Genomic DNA, 19,892 nt, shown 5'->3' with positions numbered 1-19,892 from the left:
CTTTTTTTTGTTCTCATTCACACAACCTTTCTTTCTTCAGACAACTTTTACTCAGATTAAATGTTTTTGATAAAAATCCTTGAGATTTTCATTCATTTTTTTCTTTCCTCAAATTTTTCTTCAAGTATAAAAGTTGAGAAAAATTCCTTTTTAGTTTTTTTTTTCTCTCAAAAATATTTGAAAAAAAATCACATTTTCTCCCAAAATAGAGAACAAAAAAGTTTTCCTAAAAATCTAGTGTGTGTTTTTTTTTTTAAATTAAAAGTATACATCGTTTTACAACTTAATACTTATCTATGCTTTTAAGAAAATCGCTTGTCTTTTTTTAGATTTTCTCTAAACTATACAGCTTTTTTTCTGGAAATTTATCAAAACGTTTTCCCTAAAAAATAACCGAGACTATGAAAATTCTCTTGAAATTAAATCTCTTTTTAATATCAAAACTATAGTTTTATAGTTACATATTTTAGCTTAAAAATACAACTTTCCTCATAAGTAACTTTTTAATGGAAAATGCTAGTTTTAAATTTCCTTGAAAATATCAAACGCATAAATACATCAATTTTTGTTTTCCAAAATAACACTTAAAAATTTACTTTAATAAAATTCTAAATATATCAAGATTGTCAGCTTATTACTCTTTTCATAAATATTTTAAACATTTTCTAGAAAACACTTAACCTTTTAACGTTATCGCAAAAGTATAGTTTTAAAATACGTAACTTTTTGTGAAAAAAAATCTTGAAAATATAAAATTAGCATAAACAAAAAAAAATTATCTGTTCCTTTTCCAAAATAACACAAAAAAGTAGGGCTGGGAATCTTTTGACTGTCTCACGATTCGATTCAGATTTTTGGGTCTGCGATTTGATTCAGAATCGATTATCAATTCAGAACGGTTTTTGATGAAAGATGAAAGGTGCACACAAACAAGGGCAAGACAGTATAAAATAATTGAAATAAAAATTGAAATAAAATTTTTAAATCATACTAAATGAGAATGGCGATTCTTATGAGAATATTTTTTGGCACACCCCTACTACTAAAAATGTACTTCAAAAAGAAAAATCTAAATTGACAGATTTGTTTCTCAAGACTGTCAACTTTGTACTTTCTCCCTAAATATTTGAAACCTTTTCTAGAAAATAGCTTTTCACGTTAGCGCACTGCATAATGCTTTCAACACCCCCCTTTCAGATGCCACCTTTTCAGGATGAGGCAAAGGGTCTCACTTGTCACTCAACCCTCAATAATGCCGCCAGTCGTCAGCCTCTTTGTCATCTGTCTGCTCTGCAGCGTTGCTGGTGAGATTCCGCATCATGTTGACTGACGATATATAATACGCAAAGTAAGCCTACACATTGATTGGCTGGATGGCTTCCAGGAGACGGCAAAGGGGTCCGCCAGATGCCGGATTTGCTGGTCCGGTTGGGCCTTCCCGCCCGCATGCACTGCAGCCACAACCTGGGCGGCGCCTTTTTGCTCATGTTCTGGTACCGGAAGACTCCGGGAGGCGACTTGAAACACATCCTCAGCACGTCGCCCTTCAAGAGCCAACCGGGATTCGGAGACGCCGACCCGAGACACTTCTGGGCCGAGCAGGCGGAGGACGATAGGGGGTTCTTGACGGTGAGCAAGGTGCGGCCGGACGATGCCGGAATCTACTGGTGCGCCGTCGGCACGCTTCACGGTGATGTGCGACCCTGTGAGGGCGTGCCAAAAAAATGAGTGACACACTTTACATGATGCCAACCGCGCATGCTGATAACGCATCCGCAACGTGGGGGCAGACCTACCTCAATGGTTTGAAATCCCTGACTGTGTTTCGCAATCGGTTGAACAGCTGATAAAAAAAAAAGAAAAAAAAGGAGTCCTTGAGAAAAAGGTAAATTCATGTAACGGTGATTTTAGATGCACCTATTTGCAATTGATTGTACGTATAAAAAAAAAAAAAGACAACAAACCAGTAACATTTCATGTTTGTCAACTTTCCAGCATGAATGAATACAAGCCGTGCTACAAATTTAGCAGGCCTGGCTAACGTCTGGTAAACTTAAGTTTTAAGTATGCGGGTACATTTTGTGTACACATTATGTGTCTGTAACTTTATAGTGTATGACTTTGGTCAGAAACAAGAGGAAGGGGGGGGGGGGGTCATGAGGCAGTGTAGTGAGGTCACCGGGGGTTTTCTTTAGTGGGTTAATAAAATAAATGAACATTGAAAAATCACATTTCTGCACACAGTCCTTGAGGATCAATTTAAAAAAAAAAAAAACGTTTTTATATAATGTCATTACAAATGACATTCAAAGTGATCTGTTTTAATGGCCAAATAGATTTTGAAGATCCAATTTTAAAAGTCTAACTATACGCTATATAATTACAAATGACTAAAAAGTGACTTGTTTTAACAGCCAATTAGATTTTGAGGATCAAATTTTTTTACTTCAATAGTTAACTCACGATTAATTAATTTTTTTTATATCTGTTCTAAATGTACAATAAAAAAAAATCTAGGTTTTCATACTCTTGTTAACAAAAGTAGAAAAAAGTTTAACTAATAGAAATAGTTAAAATTATTTTTTGACATTTAAAACCGTCAATGGCAGTGAATGAGTTAAAAATGTCCACTAACAAATCTTCATTTTTCTTGCCTTTTCACGGCCTTTTTTTCAAGTGCAATTTAGATTTTTTTTTTAATTTTTAAATTACAGTAGAGTACCCGTTTTTGAAAATCTACGAAGGTTTGAACATTGAGTATGTGTAAACAAGAGACAAATGTGAAAATATGTCCAGGTTGGTCTGAGAAAAGCATATAAAGTGTGTGGTGAGGGAGCCTTAAAGTATGTATGGTAAAGGTAAAAAAAATAAAGCTCACGACCTTGTGGATTTCCTTGTGGGTATTTGTTGAAATGTAACCCCAGCAATAACGGAAGGAACACTGTACCCCAGTTTATGTGGCCCCCAGAGCTCACTAGGAGGCAATAGAGGCGTAAGATTTCCCCCATTGAACACATGCTCAACGCATGCTGATGATAAAGATACGGACGGGTATATGGTTTTAAAAACTAGTAATATACTGATTTTGAAGCCTTTTTTTTTTTTTAAACGACAAAGTAAAACAATTTTTTAGAGGAATGCTTTCACTATAAAAATAAATAAATAAACAAATAATCGACCATTTAGGCGTTATTATTTTTTTTATGTTGGTTAAAAAACGACCAAAAAATCCTTCCTACCAAAAAATGACCATGCATAATAGGGCTTTTGTGTAAAAAAAAAAAAAGTATAGTAAAGGCTTTCATTATATTTAAAAAAATTATATAAAGTAAGGCATTTATTTAAAAAAAAATATATATATTTTTAAAGACCATGTATAGTAAAGGCTTTCGTTATATTAAAAATGAATATAAAATAAGGCATTTATTTAAAAAAAAAGATTTTTTTTTTTTAAAGATCATGTATAGTAAAGGCTTTCATTATATTAAAAATGTATATAAAATAAGGCATTTAAAAAAAATACAATAACAAAAAAGACCATGTATAGTAAAGGCTTTCATTATATAAAAAAACATGTATATAAAGTAAGGCATTTATTTAAAAAAAATACAATTTAAAATATCAAAATAAAGATATTTATTTATTTATTTTAAAAAATTACCATGTATAGTAAGGCTTTTTGTTCCCAAAAAAATGACCATAGCTGCTAAGCTATGGCTAATTTGTTATTTTATTTATTTTTTTTGTATAGTAAGGCTTTTTTTTCTGCTTTTTTTTCAAAAAGTATATTAAGTTCAAACAAGTTAAACTCAAACGGAACAAGTTACTTGAATGCAGCAATTAATAGTGACTGTTTATTGAGAATGCAGATGTGCAATTTCAAATGGAAACAATCTGTAGCCTACAGTACGAATGGCCGCTGGGCAATCCCTTCTTGCTTCCTTGTTACGCCACTACGCCCAGCCAATCAGCTCATTTCAGCTGCTGCTCTTCATCAGATGAGTAGCGAGCGCATGCCATAGTAACCTCATGTGACCCCGGTGGAATGATGTTCCTCTTGTTGCTGAGCGTTGCTGCCAGCTTTACTCTGCTCTCAGGTAACATCGGACGTCATCTACACGATGCTAAGCTAATATTTGCTAATGGTCTTAGTGGAATACCGAAATGTATGCGTTCGGTCTGTCTAAGACTAAGTTCAGTAGTCTTTGAATTTACTTAAGTCGAAATGAAAAAAAAGTGTTTTTCTTTTTTTTTTCTTTCAGGACAGAATGTCACGCAGACTCCCGCCGACATCATCGAGGCAGCCGACCGCTCGGTCACGCTTCAATGTTCTCACAACATACCGGTCTACAACCAGATGCTGTGGTACCGGCAGCGCGGCATGGGCATGCAGCTCCTCGGGTACATGTACTACGAGGATGCCAAGATGGAGCCTGGCGAAGAGGATGTGAAGCTGGTTGGGAGCGCCAAGTCAGGAGAAACGTGCAAAATGATCATCCCCAAGTTGCGCCTGAACAGCAGTGCCATTTATTACTGTGCAGCGAGCTACCACGGTGCAGTGTCGTGCTAAATCGAGAAGTCATAAACCTTATCACTCACGCAGAGCCCCCGCCCAATCCCACCATTTTTGATAAACCTCACATGTATCCCTGACACCACCGCGCACCTGGGTCCAACCATTCCAAGTACTCTTAATAGAGTGGGAGGTTCTCCAGAAAAAGAAGAAAAAAAAGTGTGGGAGGTTCATCCGTTGGTTGCTAGCATGCCGCCAGACATGTTGAGGTTGATAAAAATCATTTTGGCTTCTTGAAAAAAACTAAACAAATGAAAGGAAAATGTGGCAAGACTGAGAACTGTGTAGTATGGAATTGTGGAGATATGGTGTTAAACTGTGTATTAGTTTTCCTGATTTTGCTTGCAGTTAGCGCCCACTGGATACGTACCACTTCCCCCTTTCTCTGCTAGCTAGCTAACTTCCTTAGCTAGTAGGCTAGCTCTCGTCATCTTATTGACCAATCATTAATTATCTTTGGTGTTACTGTCAACAGGAAGCATATAAGATTTGTCAAAGACTCAAAATCATCTTTAAAAAAAAAAAACACATTTGTTCGCTTTTGTTAGGTTAATTGAAGATTTAAATCAGGCTTCCCCAATTCTGGTCCTCGAGGGCTGGAGTCCTGCAGGTTTTACATGTTTCCGTCCTCAACACACCTCGAAGACCATCATTAAGCAAACTTGATTTAAATTGTGTCTGATATTTACGAACAAGTTTGTCGGAAAATAAAATTTCTTTGATTTTAAACAAAAACGTACTTGGTTGTTGAAGAATAAATTGTCTGTTATGTCTGTATGTGTTTACCATATAGTATATATATAAATAAAAAATAAATAAATAAATAAATATATATATATATATAAATATATATATATATATATATATATATATATATATATATATCCCAGAGAGCATGTTAAAGGAGGTCGTGAGCCTCTGGCTCTCAGCCAATCAGCTTGCTTCGTCTGTTGCTCTTTATCAGATAAGTTGCAAGCGTAGATCAGAGCAACCTCAAGTGAACCAAACGAGGTGATGTTCCTCTTGTTGCTGAGTGTTGCTGCCAGCTTTACTCTGCTCTCAGGTAACATCGGACGTCCTTTACACGATGCTAAGCTAATATTTGCTAATGGTCTTAGTTGAATACCAAAATGTATGCGTTCAGTCTGTCTAAGACTAAGTTCAGTAGTCTTTGAGATTTACTTAAGTCGAAATGAAAAAAAAGTGTTTTTCTTTTTTTTTCTTTCAGGACAGAATGTCACGCAGACTCCCGCCGACATCATCGAGGCAGCGGACCGCTTGGTCACGCTTCAATGTTCTCACAACATACCGGCCTACCACCGGATGCTGTGGTACCGGCAGCGCGGCATGGGCATGTAGCTCCTCGGGTACATGTACTTCGAGGATGCCGAGATGGAGCCTGGCGAAGAGGATGTGAAGCTGGCTGGGAGCGCCGAGTCAGGAGAAACGTGCAAAATGATCATCCCCAAGTTGCGCCTGAACAGCAGTGCCATTTATTACTGTGCAGCGAGCTACCACGGTGCAGTGTCGTGCTAAATCGAGAAGTCATAAACCTTATCACTCACGCAGAGCCCCCGCCCAATCCCACCATTTTTGATAAACCTCACATGTATCCCTGACACCACCGCGCACCTGGGTCCAACCATTCCAAGTAGGTGGGAGGTTCTCCAGAAAGAAAAAAAAAAAAAAGAGTGGGAGGTTCATCCGTTGGTTGCTAGCATGCCGCCAGACATGTTGAGGTTGATAAAAATCATTTTGGCTTCTTAAAAAAAAAAAAAAAATGAAAAGAAAATGTGGCAAGACTGAGAACTATGTAGTATGGAATCGTGGAGATATATAGTCCTGATTTTGCTTGCAGTTAGCGCCCACTGGATACGTGCTAGCTAGCTAACTTCCTTAGCTAGTAGGCTAGCTCTCGTCATCTTATTGAACAATCATTAATTATCTTTGGTGTTACTGTTAGCAACAGGAAGCACATACGATTTGTCAAAGACGCTAAATCATTTTAAAAAAACACATCTGTTCGCTTAATTAAAGATTTATATGGCCTCTGATGTTTTACCGAATAACAAAAACACGTTCGGTTAATTGAAGATTTAAATCAGGCTTCCTATTTACAAACAAGTTCGTCGTAAAATAAAATTTCTTTGATTTTAACAAAAACGTACTTGGTTGTTGAAGACTAAGTTCTCTGTTATGTCTGTATGTTTTTACCGTATAGTATATATATATATATATATATATATATATATATTTCCCAGAGTGCATGTTAAAGGGTTAAAGGAGGTCGTGAGCCTCTGGCTCTCAGCCAATCAGATTGCTTCGTCTGTTGCTCTTTATCAAATAAGTTGCGAGCGTAGATCAGAGCAATCTCAAGTGAACCAGACGACGTGATGTTCCTCTTGTTGCTGAGCGTTGCTGCCAGCTTTACTCTGCTCTCAGGTAACATCGGATGACGTCAACACGGCAATATTATGCTCATATTTTTTTATTCTCTACTTCAAGGCTAAAAGGGCATAATGTTTGATCAATTGAAGACGTGTTTTTATTTTTATTTTACGAAAATGTAAACGTTAGGCCTTTCGAAGTCCAAGTGGCCTTTGATGTTTATGATTTTACTACAGTAGGATATTTGAAGGTTCTAAAAGGTTGTTAGCTCATTCACTGCCATTGATGGCTATAGACGTCAAGAATTCATTTGAACTATTTCTATTAGTTTAAAAAAAAAATCCACTTTTGAATACCTAGAATTTTTTTAATTGTACATTTAGAACAGATATAAAATTAATCGTGAGTTAACTATTGAAGTCATGCAATTAATTACAATGAAAAAATTTAATCGCCTGACGCGATAAAAAAAAAAAGAGAAAAGATTATTAAAAATTAGGGGCATCGTAATTAATCACATGACTTCACTAGTTAACTCACAATTAATCATACATTTTATATCTGTTCTAAATGTACAATAAAAAAATCTAGGTTTTCATACTCATACTTCTACTTCATAGTAAAAAAATGTTAAACTAATAGAAATAGTTCAAATGAATTTTTGACATCTACAGCCGTCAATGGCAGTGAATGAGTTAATCGTCAAAGACTAAATCCATGTTGATGTTGTTTCGAAGGACAAAATAAGCTTCACCGTAGACTAAATAGCCTTCAAAGTTGACCAATACATCAATATTGTCAGATGAGTCTAATTCATCGTCAATGTTTAAAAAAAACATGCAAGAGATTTGTCGTAGACTAAACAAAAAACCTTCGTTAGTTCCATTGACTTTTTTTTTTTTGTCTTTCAGGGTCGAACGTCACACAGACTCCCGCCGACATCATCGATTCCGTGGGCCGCTCGGCCACGATTAGCTGTTCTCACACTATAAAGACCTACGACCAGATCCTGTGGTACCGGCAGCGCGGCATTGACATGCAGCTCATCGGGTACCTGTACTACCAAACCGTCACCATTGAGCCCGGCCAGGAGGACGTGAAGATCGAGGGCAGCGGCCAAGCCAACAAAATGTGCAACATGATCATCCCCGAGCTGCGCCTGAACAGCAGCGCCGTTTATTTCTGCGCAGCTAGCTACCACGGTGCAGCGCGGCATTAAACGATCAAGTCATAAACCTTATCACACACAAAACCCAACTTTCACCGTTGCCACCGTGCACCTGGATTCAACTCTTCGGAGCGCTGTTTTTAGAACGGGAGGTTGATGCTAACCCGTTGAACGGTCTTGGCTGCGCTTCGGTTCGTCACTATTATGAAGACGCTGTTTCCAAAGTGTGCGTTGTTCCACCTATTACGCTTTTCACGCCCTTGCTGCGTCGCAACCGTGTCACTTCCTGTCTGACTCCCTGCAACACGGAGCCTCTGCTCCGTCACATATCGAGTATGAAGCCTCAACACCGTCTCATTATCTTTGCGGCCAACGTGGTCTGGATGACAGGTACGACCCCCCCCACCCCCCTCCCCTTCCCCATCGCCATTTTATGAGTTTTTGTTTAAAGCATTCGAGCGCATTTTCCTCGCTTTTCAGGAGTACAGCTGAATGAAGACAAGAGGATCTCTCAGACCCCTCATGATGTTTTCAGGAAAGCGGACGACGGGGACGTCACGTTGAGCTTCACGCACAATCTCACCCACTACGACACCATCCTGTGGTACAGGCGGGTGTCCGGCGCTGCCCGATCCTTGGAATTGGTGGCCGTGGTCAATTACGATAAGGCTTTGGTGGAGCCGACCTTCAGGGACCGCATCTACGTGAGCGGCAACGGCAGGAAGGCGGCTCACCTCCGCATCCTAGTGCAGAGGTGGCCTGACAACGGCGGCCATTTTTTTGCTGCTGCCAATACACACGGCCATGAAGGGGCCCGACGGTGCCCCACAAAAACCCTCCCTGAAAGATAGAACGGAAGACGAAAGCCACTTGACACACTTTCTTTCGGCTGTCACTTTAAAAAGTCCAAATGCACTACAAATTTTTTTTTACTATTTGCGGGGTGAAGGATTAAGCCCTGATGTGACTAACAAAAACTAGCTAGAATAATAGATTAGCCTCCATCAACTCATTCACTGTCGTTGATGGCTATAGATGTCAAAAATTCATCTGAACTATTTTTATTAGTTTTACACTTTTTCCACGAGTATGAAAACCTAGAATTTATTGTACATTTAGAACAGATATAAAATTTGTGATAAATCGTGAGTTAATTATTGAAGTCATGTGATTAATTACAATTAAAAAAATTAATCGCCTGACGCGATTATAAAAAAGATTAATAAAAATTAGGGGCGTCTGGCGATTAAATTTTTTAATTGTAATTAATCGCATGACTTCAATAGTTAACTCACAATTAATCACAAATTTTATTTCTGTTCTAAATGTACCATTTAAAAAAATGGAGGTTTTCACACACTTGTTAACAAAAGTGGAAAAAAATGTTAAACTAATAGAAATAGTTCAAATAAATTTTTGACGTCTATAGCCGTCAATGGCAGTGAATGAGTTAAAAAAAAATAAAAAAATGTATATATATATATATATATATATATATATATATATGACATTGGCATCGTTGGGAGGACGTGAGGGTAGACAATTAGCTGATTGGCTGCCATACATAAGCTAGCAAAATTTAAAGTGACATCAAAGGTGGGCGGGATGCAAGGACAATGAATAATAAAGGATTATAAAACGATTGCTTTATATGACTATCCTTAGGTTTTATGTAATTGACAAAATATTTATTTTAGCATTTAAAAGAAAATTGTATGGACTGTCTCAATGTGTCTGTGTCAATGTTTTTTAATTTTTTTTAGTTACTGTATTACATTATACTACATTTAATTTTATTTCAATTTATATTTGATTATTGAAATAAATATTATTTAGATTTTGCATGTTTTTATATTTCTAATTTTTCTGCTCAACAGAAATTGTTGTGTCATGTTTTGGATTAAAAAACAGGTAAAGCAAATATATTTTTTTTGTCTGAAAGAAAAGTAGTTAATTTTTTTCTTAACTTGAGTAGTGTGTATATATATAATTCCAGATTAATATAAGAAAAATAAATATATAAATATAAGAAACATAAAATTTTGAGGGATAAAAAGTTGTCCAGGTTTAGTAATACACAGCACTTTTATTTATGTATGTATTTAATTATTAGATTTTTTTTAAATAAAATCAATGGCAATATAATGTGTATATTTTTTTTCAAAATTTGAATTGTTTTTCCAGAACAATATAAAATAATAACTATTATTTTATTATTTTATTATCATGCTTTATGTGTGTGTATGCATATGTGTGCTTAAATACATTATTATATTATATTATTATTATTATATTATATTTTGTTTGTTTGTTTAGGTGTTTTTAGGTTTAAATATAAAAAAATGTGACAAAATAAATAAACAATAAACTACAAGCTTTTATGGATTAGTAACACTATTTATATAATATATATATATATATATATATATATATATATATATTTATATTATATATATATATCTTTTGAGTGGGTGGGAGGGATTGAGTACTTTCGAGCGCACCTCCTCCTCCTCAGCTACTTTTCTTGGCCACCCACAAATAGCAGCAGCAACTTTGGAGAGATGCAGGTTGAGATATGAGCAGCAGGTGAGGCTGACGAGGGGGACGAGGGGAATGGTGGAAGTGGGGGGTATCGAAAAGCATGAAAACCCACCACGCAGGTTTTTGTACAAAGCGTACACACTGTGTATACAGGGGGCCACGGTGATACAAGCCCATAGAAAGGCTGTACAAAAACCTCCCCCACAAACATTGCCGCCGTCATAGATGAGAAAATGGATGCCTCGTCCTGCTATAAGCTGCCAGGAACTAATCGGTTTCTGGTCATTTCTGGATCTTATTCAATGTGTTTATGCAAATGAATATTCCTTGGGGTGGTTATTTTGTCTGATTTTGTCATTTCCTATTTCAGCTCTTTGACTTTTAACCAAGGTTGGGTTTATTATTTTTGACCCAGCAAGATTGGGTTGAAGATCGGATTGAGGCGGACTCAAGAGCGGTCGCCATTTCGAGCGAGTTTTACGCCCCTAAAGTTGAAATCAATTACATGTAACATTCGTAGAAAATGTTGGTAATAAAAGCTATACTTGATAACCTTATGGGTAACCCATTCATTGATCGCCTTAACTCAACAGTATGGCTATAGTTTTAACGCGGCTTGTTTTAGGCTGTGCGTGAATTGATGGTGACTTGAATTGAGTAGCAAATTTGCGAATGCCGAATTGTATTTTCAGATTCGAGTCACATTGGGTTATTATGGAAGCTTATTGCATTCACTTGGAAAAAAAAAAAGTCCTGTTTTTCTGACTAATTTTGTGTTGTTTTTTTGAATAATTTTTTCCCCTGTTTTTTTTAAATATTTTTTTTTCTGTTTTTTTAAATACTTTTTTTCTGTTTTTTTAAAGATTTTTTTTCTGCTTTTTTTAAAAAAAAAATTCTCTGTTCTTCTGACTATTTTTTTTGAGTTGCTTTGTTTTTTTTTGTAGTATTTTTTTCTTTCTTTCTGTTTTTCTGAATATTTTTTTCAGTTTTACAGATTTTTTTTCTGTCCAAAAAAATATTCAGAAAAACAGGTTGAAAAAAAAATGATTCAGAAAAACAGGAGAAAAAATGATTCAGAAAAACAGGGAAAAAAATTTTTGTAAAAAAAAAAACTGGCAAAAAAAAATATTCAAAAAAACAATGCTCCCCCCCAAAAATTAGTCAGAAAAACAGAGGATTTTTTTTTTTAAAACAGAAAAAAAATTATTTAAAAAAACAGAAAAAAATATTTAAAAAAACAGGTAACATTTTTTTTCAAAAAAACAACGCTCCCCCCCAAAAATTAGTCAGAAAAACAGGACTTTTTTTTTTCAAGTGAATGCAATACGCTTCCGTAGGTTATAGCATATTGACGCGTTTTTTTTTTTGTCGTCGTTTTGTTTTTGTCATAATGATGAACGGCCGTACACACTCTCGTTTATGTGTGACGTTTGTATGTGGGAGCAGCACGCACGGCATGCGATGGCTAGCGAGGCATTTGAGTCAAGTGAGCGCAAACAAAAATACCCAGGTTAGCTTAGTAGTGCTAGCAGCTAGCTAGCAGCTAGTACAACACAAGCGGATGGATTTTGAAGACATTTAATATTTTCAATTTGATGTTTTACTGTTTTTGAGTTTACTTATAGGCATATCAATATGATATAATCATGAGTGTTTAAAATAATACAGTGGAGTAATGATTTTGTGAACTTTATTTTATCCTCTCACCCTCAAAGCTATTGAAGATAGGAATGTGCATGATGTTATTTAGAGCCTTTTGGCATTGGAGTCTAAAAGTCTGGGGTTAGATCCTAATTGCATTTGTTCCCCCAGTCAAGAAGGGGAACTGTATGTAAATGTCTGTTTACTAATAAGATTACACCTTTGGCCAACCTGGAATCAACATGTCTGTATGTAAACGTCTGCTTACTAACAACATTACACATTTGTTCACTAGGAGATGACATGTCTGCCCTTTGTTCAATCAAGAGCCGGGAGGAGGAACCTTTTATCTTTTGAGTATAAATGAGTCGATGTTCTGTAAATTGTCACACACTTGGGGTCATCACGTTGCATTCTGATGTGATGTCCTGACTGTGTCTTTAGAGGCCTCTAAATAAATTCTTGCAAGAAAACTTCTTCATCAGATCCTGAATACAATTATTTTGGACACGCAAAGATTACACTTAATATAGTAATCAAAATATTCCTTCAATTTAAAAAGTGTTTGGGATCCTGGAGTTTAAATGAAGTTATTTGAAACTAAGAAAGGAAAACTTTATCATAGCTTTACATTGGTTTTCCAGTCCAGACCAAACCAATAGCAGGAATGGTGGAAATCTGCTTTTATATTAAAGCAAAGTAGGGGTAAAGTCACTGTTCAACTGCTGTGTAACTCTTGAATTATGACTGATGCAATCTTTGGCGCAGGAACAAGATGAACCATCCTAGATAAGACACCCGAACAAGCCAATGTCAGGAATACTGGTTTTATACAAACCTAACTACCGGTACATACCAGACAGATGCTCTGTGATTCTACTCCTGATACGCCTTTCTTTGGGGCAGGAACATGGTTGCCAGTTCTAGGTAAGACACAAGAACAACTCGACACTAGGAAAACTTAAAAATATTTTACGTGGAACTAAAGTAGAAGTAAACGAGTCGCCGTGGGTGGTTTCACGTACAAGACAGCGACAGTGTGTCACTTACGCGACTTCTGGAATAGTCTTTGGAGCAGGAACAAGGTTGACAGTTCTAGGTAAGATGTGGGAACTATTCATAAAAGGAATTTAAAAGCTTTTGGAGTTTTCCTAGAAAAAAAAAGTTTTTACATTAAATAATAATGGCGGAAAATTGGTGGTTTTGTCTACTGGCCAGCTGTCCTGTGATACTCTGCAGATTTTTTTGGGGTGCAGGAACAAGGATGACAGTTGTAGGTAAGACAGAAGAAGAAAGCAATGCCAGGAAAATTAAGTTTCATATAAAAGTCTCTGATCATCTGTTGTTGCGGGTTTTATGCATTGGACGGCTACGCTGTGACAATGCTAATGCAGCTTTCTTTGGTGCAGGAACAAGGTTAACCGTTGGAGGTAAGGCACAGGAACAGCTCAGTGTCCGACATTTTAAGTCTTCCTAAGGAAATGTCATGAAACTAAAATTGTAAAAATGAGTTCTGTTGTTGCGGATCGCTTTTGTGTAGTCGACCGCTACTCTGCGACACGTCTGGAGTGTTTTGTTTTTTTTTGGGCACAGGAACAAGATTAACAGTCCAAGGTAAAAGTTTGGGTAAAAGTATAGGAACGCCATAAAATTGTTTAATTTTTTAAAAAGAAAGTTTTTTTCAGCTATTCCATAAACGCCATAGGTAAAAGGTAAAACACTTGCAAGCTTGTGAAAAAAAAAAGTTAGGTTTGTTGAAAGCGCTTTGTTAACACCGACGTCAGTTCATTGAAGACAAAATCCTATTTTACGAAAACACTACGATGAAAGATGGATGACTCTTAACTTGTCAACCATGTTGATTAAAATAACTACATCAGGTATGTTAAAGAGTTGCCTGATGTTTACAAAATTGTACGTCGGGTGTATCTGAAATCCTAAATTGTCTTTCCTTTACAAAAACCTGCATCTTGGATTCACTGTTGACTATAAACGTTCCCAAAACGTCCCCAAAACGTCTACGTTAGCTTAGGTGAAGACTATACGTTCACGTTTGCAAAAAAAAAAAGTATACTAAGTTACCAAAGGCTGGATCACATAATTCAAGACCGAATTATATTTGTTGATTAAAAAAAAAAAAAAAGTGTCTTTGATGGTTACAAAAAAACGTACATTAGGTTTATCGGCTTTTTGGTTGAGGCTCAATTCTCGTCCTGGTTCGAAAAACATCGACTTTGGTTTCATGACGATTAGATCATCTTTGATGTTTACGAACAAACATTAGGCTCACTGAAAACGTTTCCAATATGTTTACAAAATCCCGTCACTCATATTGAAGACTTTGACTCATCGTGTTCATCGATGGCGAATTCATCATTAGATGAACATTGACATACTTTGATGAACATCAAAGATGATTTCAAGGTTGGTTGCGCAACCTTAAGTCGGTGTCGCTTTAAGGCCTCGTCAGACAAAAGGTGGTTGCGTGAAGAGGGTGAGAGCTGGGGAGGTTTTTGTGGTAGCTCGCCGTCTCTGTGCTCGTACGATCAAGCTTTTTTCGGTGCAGGAACCAAACTCACTGTTTTAGGTAAGAAAAACGCGCTATTTACGGATCTTTTGCTGAACAATCGTATGTGTTGCAAGCCCTGGAAGGGTTTTGGTTGATTTCAATGGAAACCAGACATGTTGATTTGGGGGAAAGTTGGTCGTCAAGTAGTTAAATGGGTATGAAGTGGAAGTTGTCCCTGTTTGCAGCTGGAAGAAAATGGAGCAGAAAACGGTTTCTTTAACCTCAAGTAGCTCATAATGTTGAGTCTGACTTTTTGATTTTAAATGTGATGACGTTTCGGAAAAAAAAAAAATGTAGAACAGGTTTGTGTATTTTATTGTATTCAACCAAAAAGATCTTTACTATCTTAGAATTCATGTCTATGTCTAGTTTTGCTTCATTGAGGTAAGTAAGTTTGTCTTTGATGCTTATTAAAAACGTGCATTTGGTTGGATGAAAACTCAAATCATCTCCGATGCTCGTGAAAAAACATATGTTAGGTTCATTGAAGAATTCCAATTGTCTTTGATGTTAACAGAACCACAGTCAATACTCAATTTATTTCAAGAAGACTTAAAAAAAAACCAGTTATTTTATAGGCAGGAAATCACCTTTGATGTTTACATGAAAATGTATATGATCAAGAACTCCAAATCAGCTTTGTTGTTTACAAAATGTGTGCCTAATGTCTACGAAGGCTGCAAATCACATTGATGGGCTTTAAAGAGGGTCTTTGATGTTCACAAAGGGTCTTTGATGTTAATAAACACATGCTAGGTTAGTTAAAGATTAAAGCCTGCAAATCATCATTGAAGAACTTTGAAGGGGTATTAAAGCGGTCTTTGATGTGCACAAAGGGTCTTTGATGTTAATAAACACATGCCAGGTTAATTAAAGATTAAATCATCATCCATGTTTATATAAACTTGTACATAAGCTCACTGAAAACGAAGTAGTCTTTGATATTATCAAAGACACAGACTCAAAATCAGCTTTGCTGTTAACAGCAGATTAGGTCATCTTTGAAGTTAGCATAAAACATAATTTAGTTATTGACAACTCTAGGGTCTTTGATATTAGCAAAACGTGCGTTAGTTTAATTCTGGAACATCCAAACTACGGCCCGGGGCCACTTGCGGCCCACCATCCATTTTTTAGCGGCCCGCTACATACACTAAATATTAATTCTGACATGGCCCGCAATGCTATTTAAAAAAAAAAAATTTGTAGTCTTTGATGTTATCAAAAACACGGCAAATTCAATGAAGACCGGAAATCATCTTTGTGCACCAGTTCCTTAAAGATGCTGATTTTTTTTTTTTTATGAAAAAGAACATTATATAATATATACATTATATTGATGATTTGTGTGTTGGCTCCACACAGAACCAAACGCCAAAATCACCCCGCCCAAGGTGACGTTGTTCCCGCCTTCGGATCGCGAGTGCACTAAGGACAAGGAGGCCAAGAAGAAGACGTTGGTCTGCGCCGCCACCGACTTCTACCCCGACCACGTCCGCGTGGCCTGGTTGGTGGACGGCGAAAAGAGGGAAACGGGCGTGGCTACGGACCCAGAGGCCCAGCGGCGAGGGGTCGGCTACAGGATCACCAGCAGGCTCAGGGTCCCGGCGCACGAATGGTACCGCGGGAACCGGAAGTTCACCTGCATCGTGACGTTTTTCAACGGAAAAACATATGACGACTACCCACAACACATCAGCGGCCGAGAGGGTGACTTAATCATGTTATCCACTCGAAATTGTCTTTGATGTTTACAAAAACACGTCCATTAGGATCACTGAAGACTACGTGGTCTTTGGCGTTAACAAAATCATGCATGTTAGGTTTTTAAATGCCTAAATCGTCTCTGTTAGCTACAAAAAATATATACTTGCTTAGTTTGTTCAAGAATCAAAATTGTTTTTGGTATTTACCAACACACACATCCAAAAATCTTCATCATGTTCATCAAAGACACTAAATTGGTAAAATTGACCCCCCAAAAAAGCGCACATTCGATTTGCTAAAGACTATAAATCATCTTAAATGGTTACAAAAATACAAAAAATTAAGTTGTTATTTTGGAAAATTAGGTTAATCAAAGACTTTGAATCATCTTTGATGCTCAGAGGTACATTTGTCTTTAATGGTAAATTATAATTTTTTTTTTTTTACAAAAATGCATACGCTAAGATTCCTTTAAGGCTAAAGTGTCTTTGATGTTTACAAAGACCCGCACATGGTCAAAAATGTTCCTAAAATACTTTGTAGTCTTTGATGTTATAAATTTGTTTGTAAGGTCCATTGTTGATTACATTGCTTTTGATATTGAGGAAAACATATATGTTAGGTTGGTTGTTTTTAAATCATCTTTGATGTTTGAAGACTCAGGTTTGTCAGATGCTAAATTGTCTTTGACATAAAAAAAACATTGACGTGAGATCGTATATTGTCTTTGATGTTTAACATGCCGAATTTATTGAACACTATCATTCATATAATTGCCTTTGATGTTCACTAAAACACGTACATTAGGTTAACTGAAGGCCGTGATTTGTCTTTGATGTTTCTAAAAAATGCACGTTTGTTTTATTGAGAATTAATTTGTCCTTGATGTGTACAAAATGTACAACATAAATGGCCTTGCTCTTTACGCAAAATACATTTTGGTTAATCAAAGACTGTAAATCATCTTTGATGTTTACAAAACACAAACATCAGATATTGTTTGAGGTTTACAAAACTAAAATTGGTTTATTACAAAAAACCCTAATTTGCAAAAAAAAAAAATCCCCCCAAAATCATTTAAACTGTCTTTGATGATAACAAAAAAATCCCGACTGTTTGAATGGTTGAACACCCGACCGTGTCTTTGATGATAACTATTTTGATATTTATGATCTGATCTTCTCTTTAGGCTCAGCTGAAGGCGAACCCAGCCGAGGTGATTTTGTGTTTTTTTATTTTTTTTACGTTTCCTCGACGCGTCTTACGAGTAACTGGCGCACTGGCGAGATTTTCAACGCCGTCCCGTCTTTTGTCCTCCAGAGAGCTTCCTGAGGTTGACGCAGAGCGCCAAACTGTCGTACGGCGTCCTCATCGCCAAGAGCGCCGTCTACGCCGCCTTCGTGGCCTTCCTGCTGCGGCGGCTCAGGGTTGGTTGTGCCCAGTGATGCCTTGAAAAAAAATAAAAATAAAAAAATGAAAAAAATGAAAAAAATGTACTAAATTGTTCATGTTTACAAAAATGCATTTGTTAGGTTCAATAAAGACTTCAAATATTTTCCAGATTTCCATAGACGTGATTGCTGATTTTTTTTTCTCGTTGTTTGTTGCAGGTGTCGTCTGGGAAAAACCGCTAAAGGACGAATGTCTTTTGTCTTGTTTTTTTTCTCATTTTTTTGTTTCTTCACTTGGTTCAATAAAAGTATTATTCAGTACTAACGACCGTGTGCTTTGTTTGCCTTTGAATTCAAGTCAACTGATTGATTATGTACTTCTAGAGGAAATTTTACGTTTATTTCTTACAATCCTTCACTTGCCGTATTTTCTTCTTAGTCATAATGTGCATTATATTTCACATACGTATATACACATACAGTATAGACATACATACGTACAGCACATACATATACGGATACGCACATGGTTAAAATTTTTTTTTAAAAACTTTCAAAAAGATTCTGGTATGTAACTACATCTTTACTGTAAAATATATATGAGATTATTTTTTACTTATAATAAAGCATAGTATTTAAATATATATATATATATATATATTTTATTATTTTTTTATTTTATTTTATATGTCATCAGGGAAGTTATATATTTCTATTTAATCTTTTTTTTTTTTTTTCCTTTCGGCCATATTATTACAACAGATGTCACCGGTCACATCATTTGCAACATCAACAACATCCGAAAAAAGGGCTGACGGGTTGAAGCCATGATTTTTTTTGGACTGTATTGATATAAATATATTATAAGCAACTTATAGAGGTATATGGTTAAAAAAAAAAATTTTTTTAAGTAATTTTAATTAATTAACATATTCTGACACCATATTTATGTTAAACTTAAATTCTACTACTGCATTATATACTGCATAAAGCAGTTTATTTATTTATTTTTCAATTTTTTTGCATGTATTCCAATTTTCTCAAAAAAATAATAAGTCTTGAACATTTATTTTATGGGGATTGTTTCTCTCCGTAACAATAGAAACAAACAAATGAATGTAGTTTTTGTTAATAAAGTTAATTTTAGTGTACCAATAATTAATTAGTCCTGAATCATTTAAAACAAATGTTATTTTATTTCCTATTTTTAATTTACACATTACATGGAATTTGACTTTCGTGCTGTTCCTGACTTTGTGCTTTGCCTGCAAATACATTTTATGTTGACTCCACACGCTTTAAAAACGTGGACGGCGTTGTTAAGTGAAACGAGGTCACGTAGCGAGAGAGGATGTGGTCACAAACTCACAAACATGCGAGCACAACTTTCCACTTTCCACCGCGACCAACATCTTGCACCTGCACGCACGCACGCACGCACACACGCGGATGTGAGACGTGACGCATGCGTGGGCAGGAAGTGAGAAGGTGCAGTAAAGCGAAGACACTTTTCAGTGCACAACAACATCATAGATAAGCCCGTTTTTGTCGTTTTGAATTTGGAAAAGGAAAAGAGAAAATGTACATCTGAATAGCATCGATGGTCTAATTCAAGATTTAATTGCAATTTCGACATTGCAAGGGACAGCCCAACGACTTGATTAACCCCAGTTTCCAAGATGGCCGCACCCATGAAAGCAACAAAGTCGTATAAAAACGAAAATCGGAACGGTAGTTAATCTGACCACACGCTCTGTCATTAGTTAAAGTGACGTCACATGGTTTATGGACGCCATTTTGTCAACATCTGGCTCCATTACCGCAATCTTACAGTCCAAGGCCAAACATTTGGTAGAGTTGCAGTTTTTGAAGATTTAGTGCATTTTATTCACATCTAGCATCATCACTCTAAGC

At 36.2% G+C, this 19,892-nt stretch overlaps 3 protein-coding genes and 1 gene segment (V, D, J or C); all 4 read left to right on the top strand.

Moving 5' to 3' along the window:
* The first annotated feature begins 17 nt into the window (after nucleotides 1-17).
* Nucleotides 18-2,118, top strand: LOC144046796 (immunoglobulin omega chain-like). The gene is made up of 2 exons (XM_077560046.1): nucleotides 18-1,304; nucleotides 1,385-2,118. The coding sequence occupies exons 1-2, from the start codon at nucleotides 1,214-1,216 to the stop codon at nucleotides 1,726-1,728; spliced, it is 435 nt and encodes a 144-aa protein (XP_077416172.1). The 5' UTR covers nucleotides 18-1,213; the 3' UTR covers nucleotides 1,729-2,118.
* A 1,488-nt stretch (nucleotides 2,119-3,606) lies between these two features.
* LOC144046828 (T-cell receptor beta chain V region C5-like) lies at nucleotides 3,607-5,302 on the top strand. The segment is given in 2 exon segments: nucleotides 3,607-4,097; nucleotides 4,263-5,302. Coding segments are annotated over 2 exon segments (360 nt in total).
* A 1,628-nt stretch (nucleotides 5,303-6,930) lies between these two features.
* Nucleotides 6,931-18,303, top strand: LOC144045524 (T cell receptor beta chain MC.7.G5-like). Its single transcript, XM_077559955.1, has 7 exons — nucleotides 6,931-7,015; nucleotides 7,873-8,173; nucleotides 14,711-14,898; nucleotides 16,246-16,590; nucleotides 17,777-17,803; nucleotides 17,908-18,014; nucleotides 18,198-18,303. Exons 1-7 carry the CDS (start codon nucleotides 6,967-6,969, stop codon nucleotides 18,219-18,221), a joined length of 1,041 nt encoding a protein of 346 aa, XP_077416081.1. The 5' UTR covers nucleotides 6,931-6,966; the 3' UTR covers nucleotides 18,222-18,303.
* LOC144046812 (uncharacterized) lies at nucleotides 8,177-9,230 on the top strand. The gene is made up of 2 exons (XM_077560047.1): nucleotides 8,177-8,519; nucleotides 8,610-9,230. Exons 1-2 carry the CDS (start codon nucleotides 8,465-8,467, stop codon nucleotides 8,978-8,980), a joined length of 426 nt encoding a protein of 141 aa, XP_077416173.1. The 5' UTR covers nucleotides 8,177-8,464; the 3' UTR covers nucleotides 8,981-9,230.
* Nucleotides 18,304-19,892: the final 1,589 nt, after the last annotated feature.

Source organism: Vanacampus margaritifer, chromosome 1, assembly GCF_051991255.1.
Source record: "Vanacampus margaritifer isolate UIUO_Vmar chromosome 1, RoL_Vmar_1.0, whole genome shotgun sequence".
Taxonomy (NCBI): Eukaryota; Metazoa; Chordata; class Actinopteri; order Syngnathiformes; family Syngnathidae; genus Vanacampus; species Vanacampus margaritifer.
Note: the sequence above shows the minus strand (reverse complement) of the source record. Positions and strands in the feature narration are given on the sequence as shown.

Excerpts from the sequence above, each read along its gene's own strand:
- LOC144046812 (XM_077560047.1), top strand. The coding sequence starts at position 8,465 with ATGAAGCCTCAACACCGTCTCATTATCTTTGCGGCCAACGTGGTCTGG. Across the intron at positions 8,520-8,609 it reads CAACGTGGTCTGGATGACAG|GAGTACAGCTGAATGAAGAC; the intron begins GTACGACCCCCC and ends CTCGCTTTTCAG.
- LOC144046796 (XM_077560046.1), top strand. The coding sequence starts at position 1,214 with ATGAGGCAAAGGGTCTCACTTGTCACTCAACCCTCAATAATGCCGCCA. Across the intron at positions 1,305-1,384 it reads TCTGCTCTGCAGCGTTGCTG|GAGACGGCAAAGGGGTCCGC; the intron begins GTGAGATTCCGC and ends GATGGCTTCCAG.
- LOC144045524 (XM_077559955.1), top strand. The coding sequence starts at position 6,967 with ATGTTCCTCTTGTTGCTGAGCGTTGCTGCCAGCTTTACTCTGCTCTCA. Across the intron at positions 16,591-17,776 it reads ACACATCAGCGGCCGAGAGG|GCTCAGCTGAAGGCGAACCC; the intron begins GTGACTTAATCA and ends TCTTCTCTTTAG. Across the intron at positions 17,804-17,907 it reads TGAAGGCGAACCCAGCCGAG|AGAGCTTCCTGAGGTTGACG; the intron begins GTGATTTTGTGT and ends TTTGTCCTCCAG.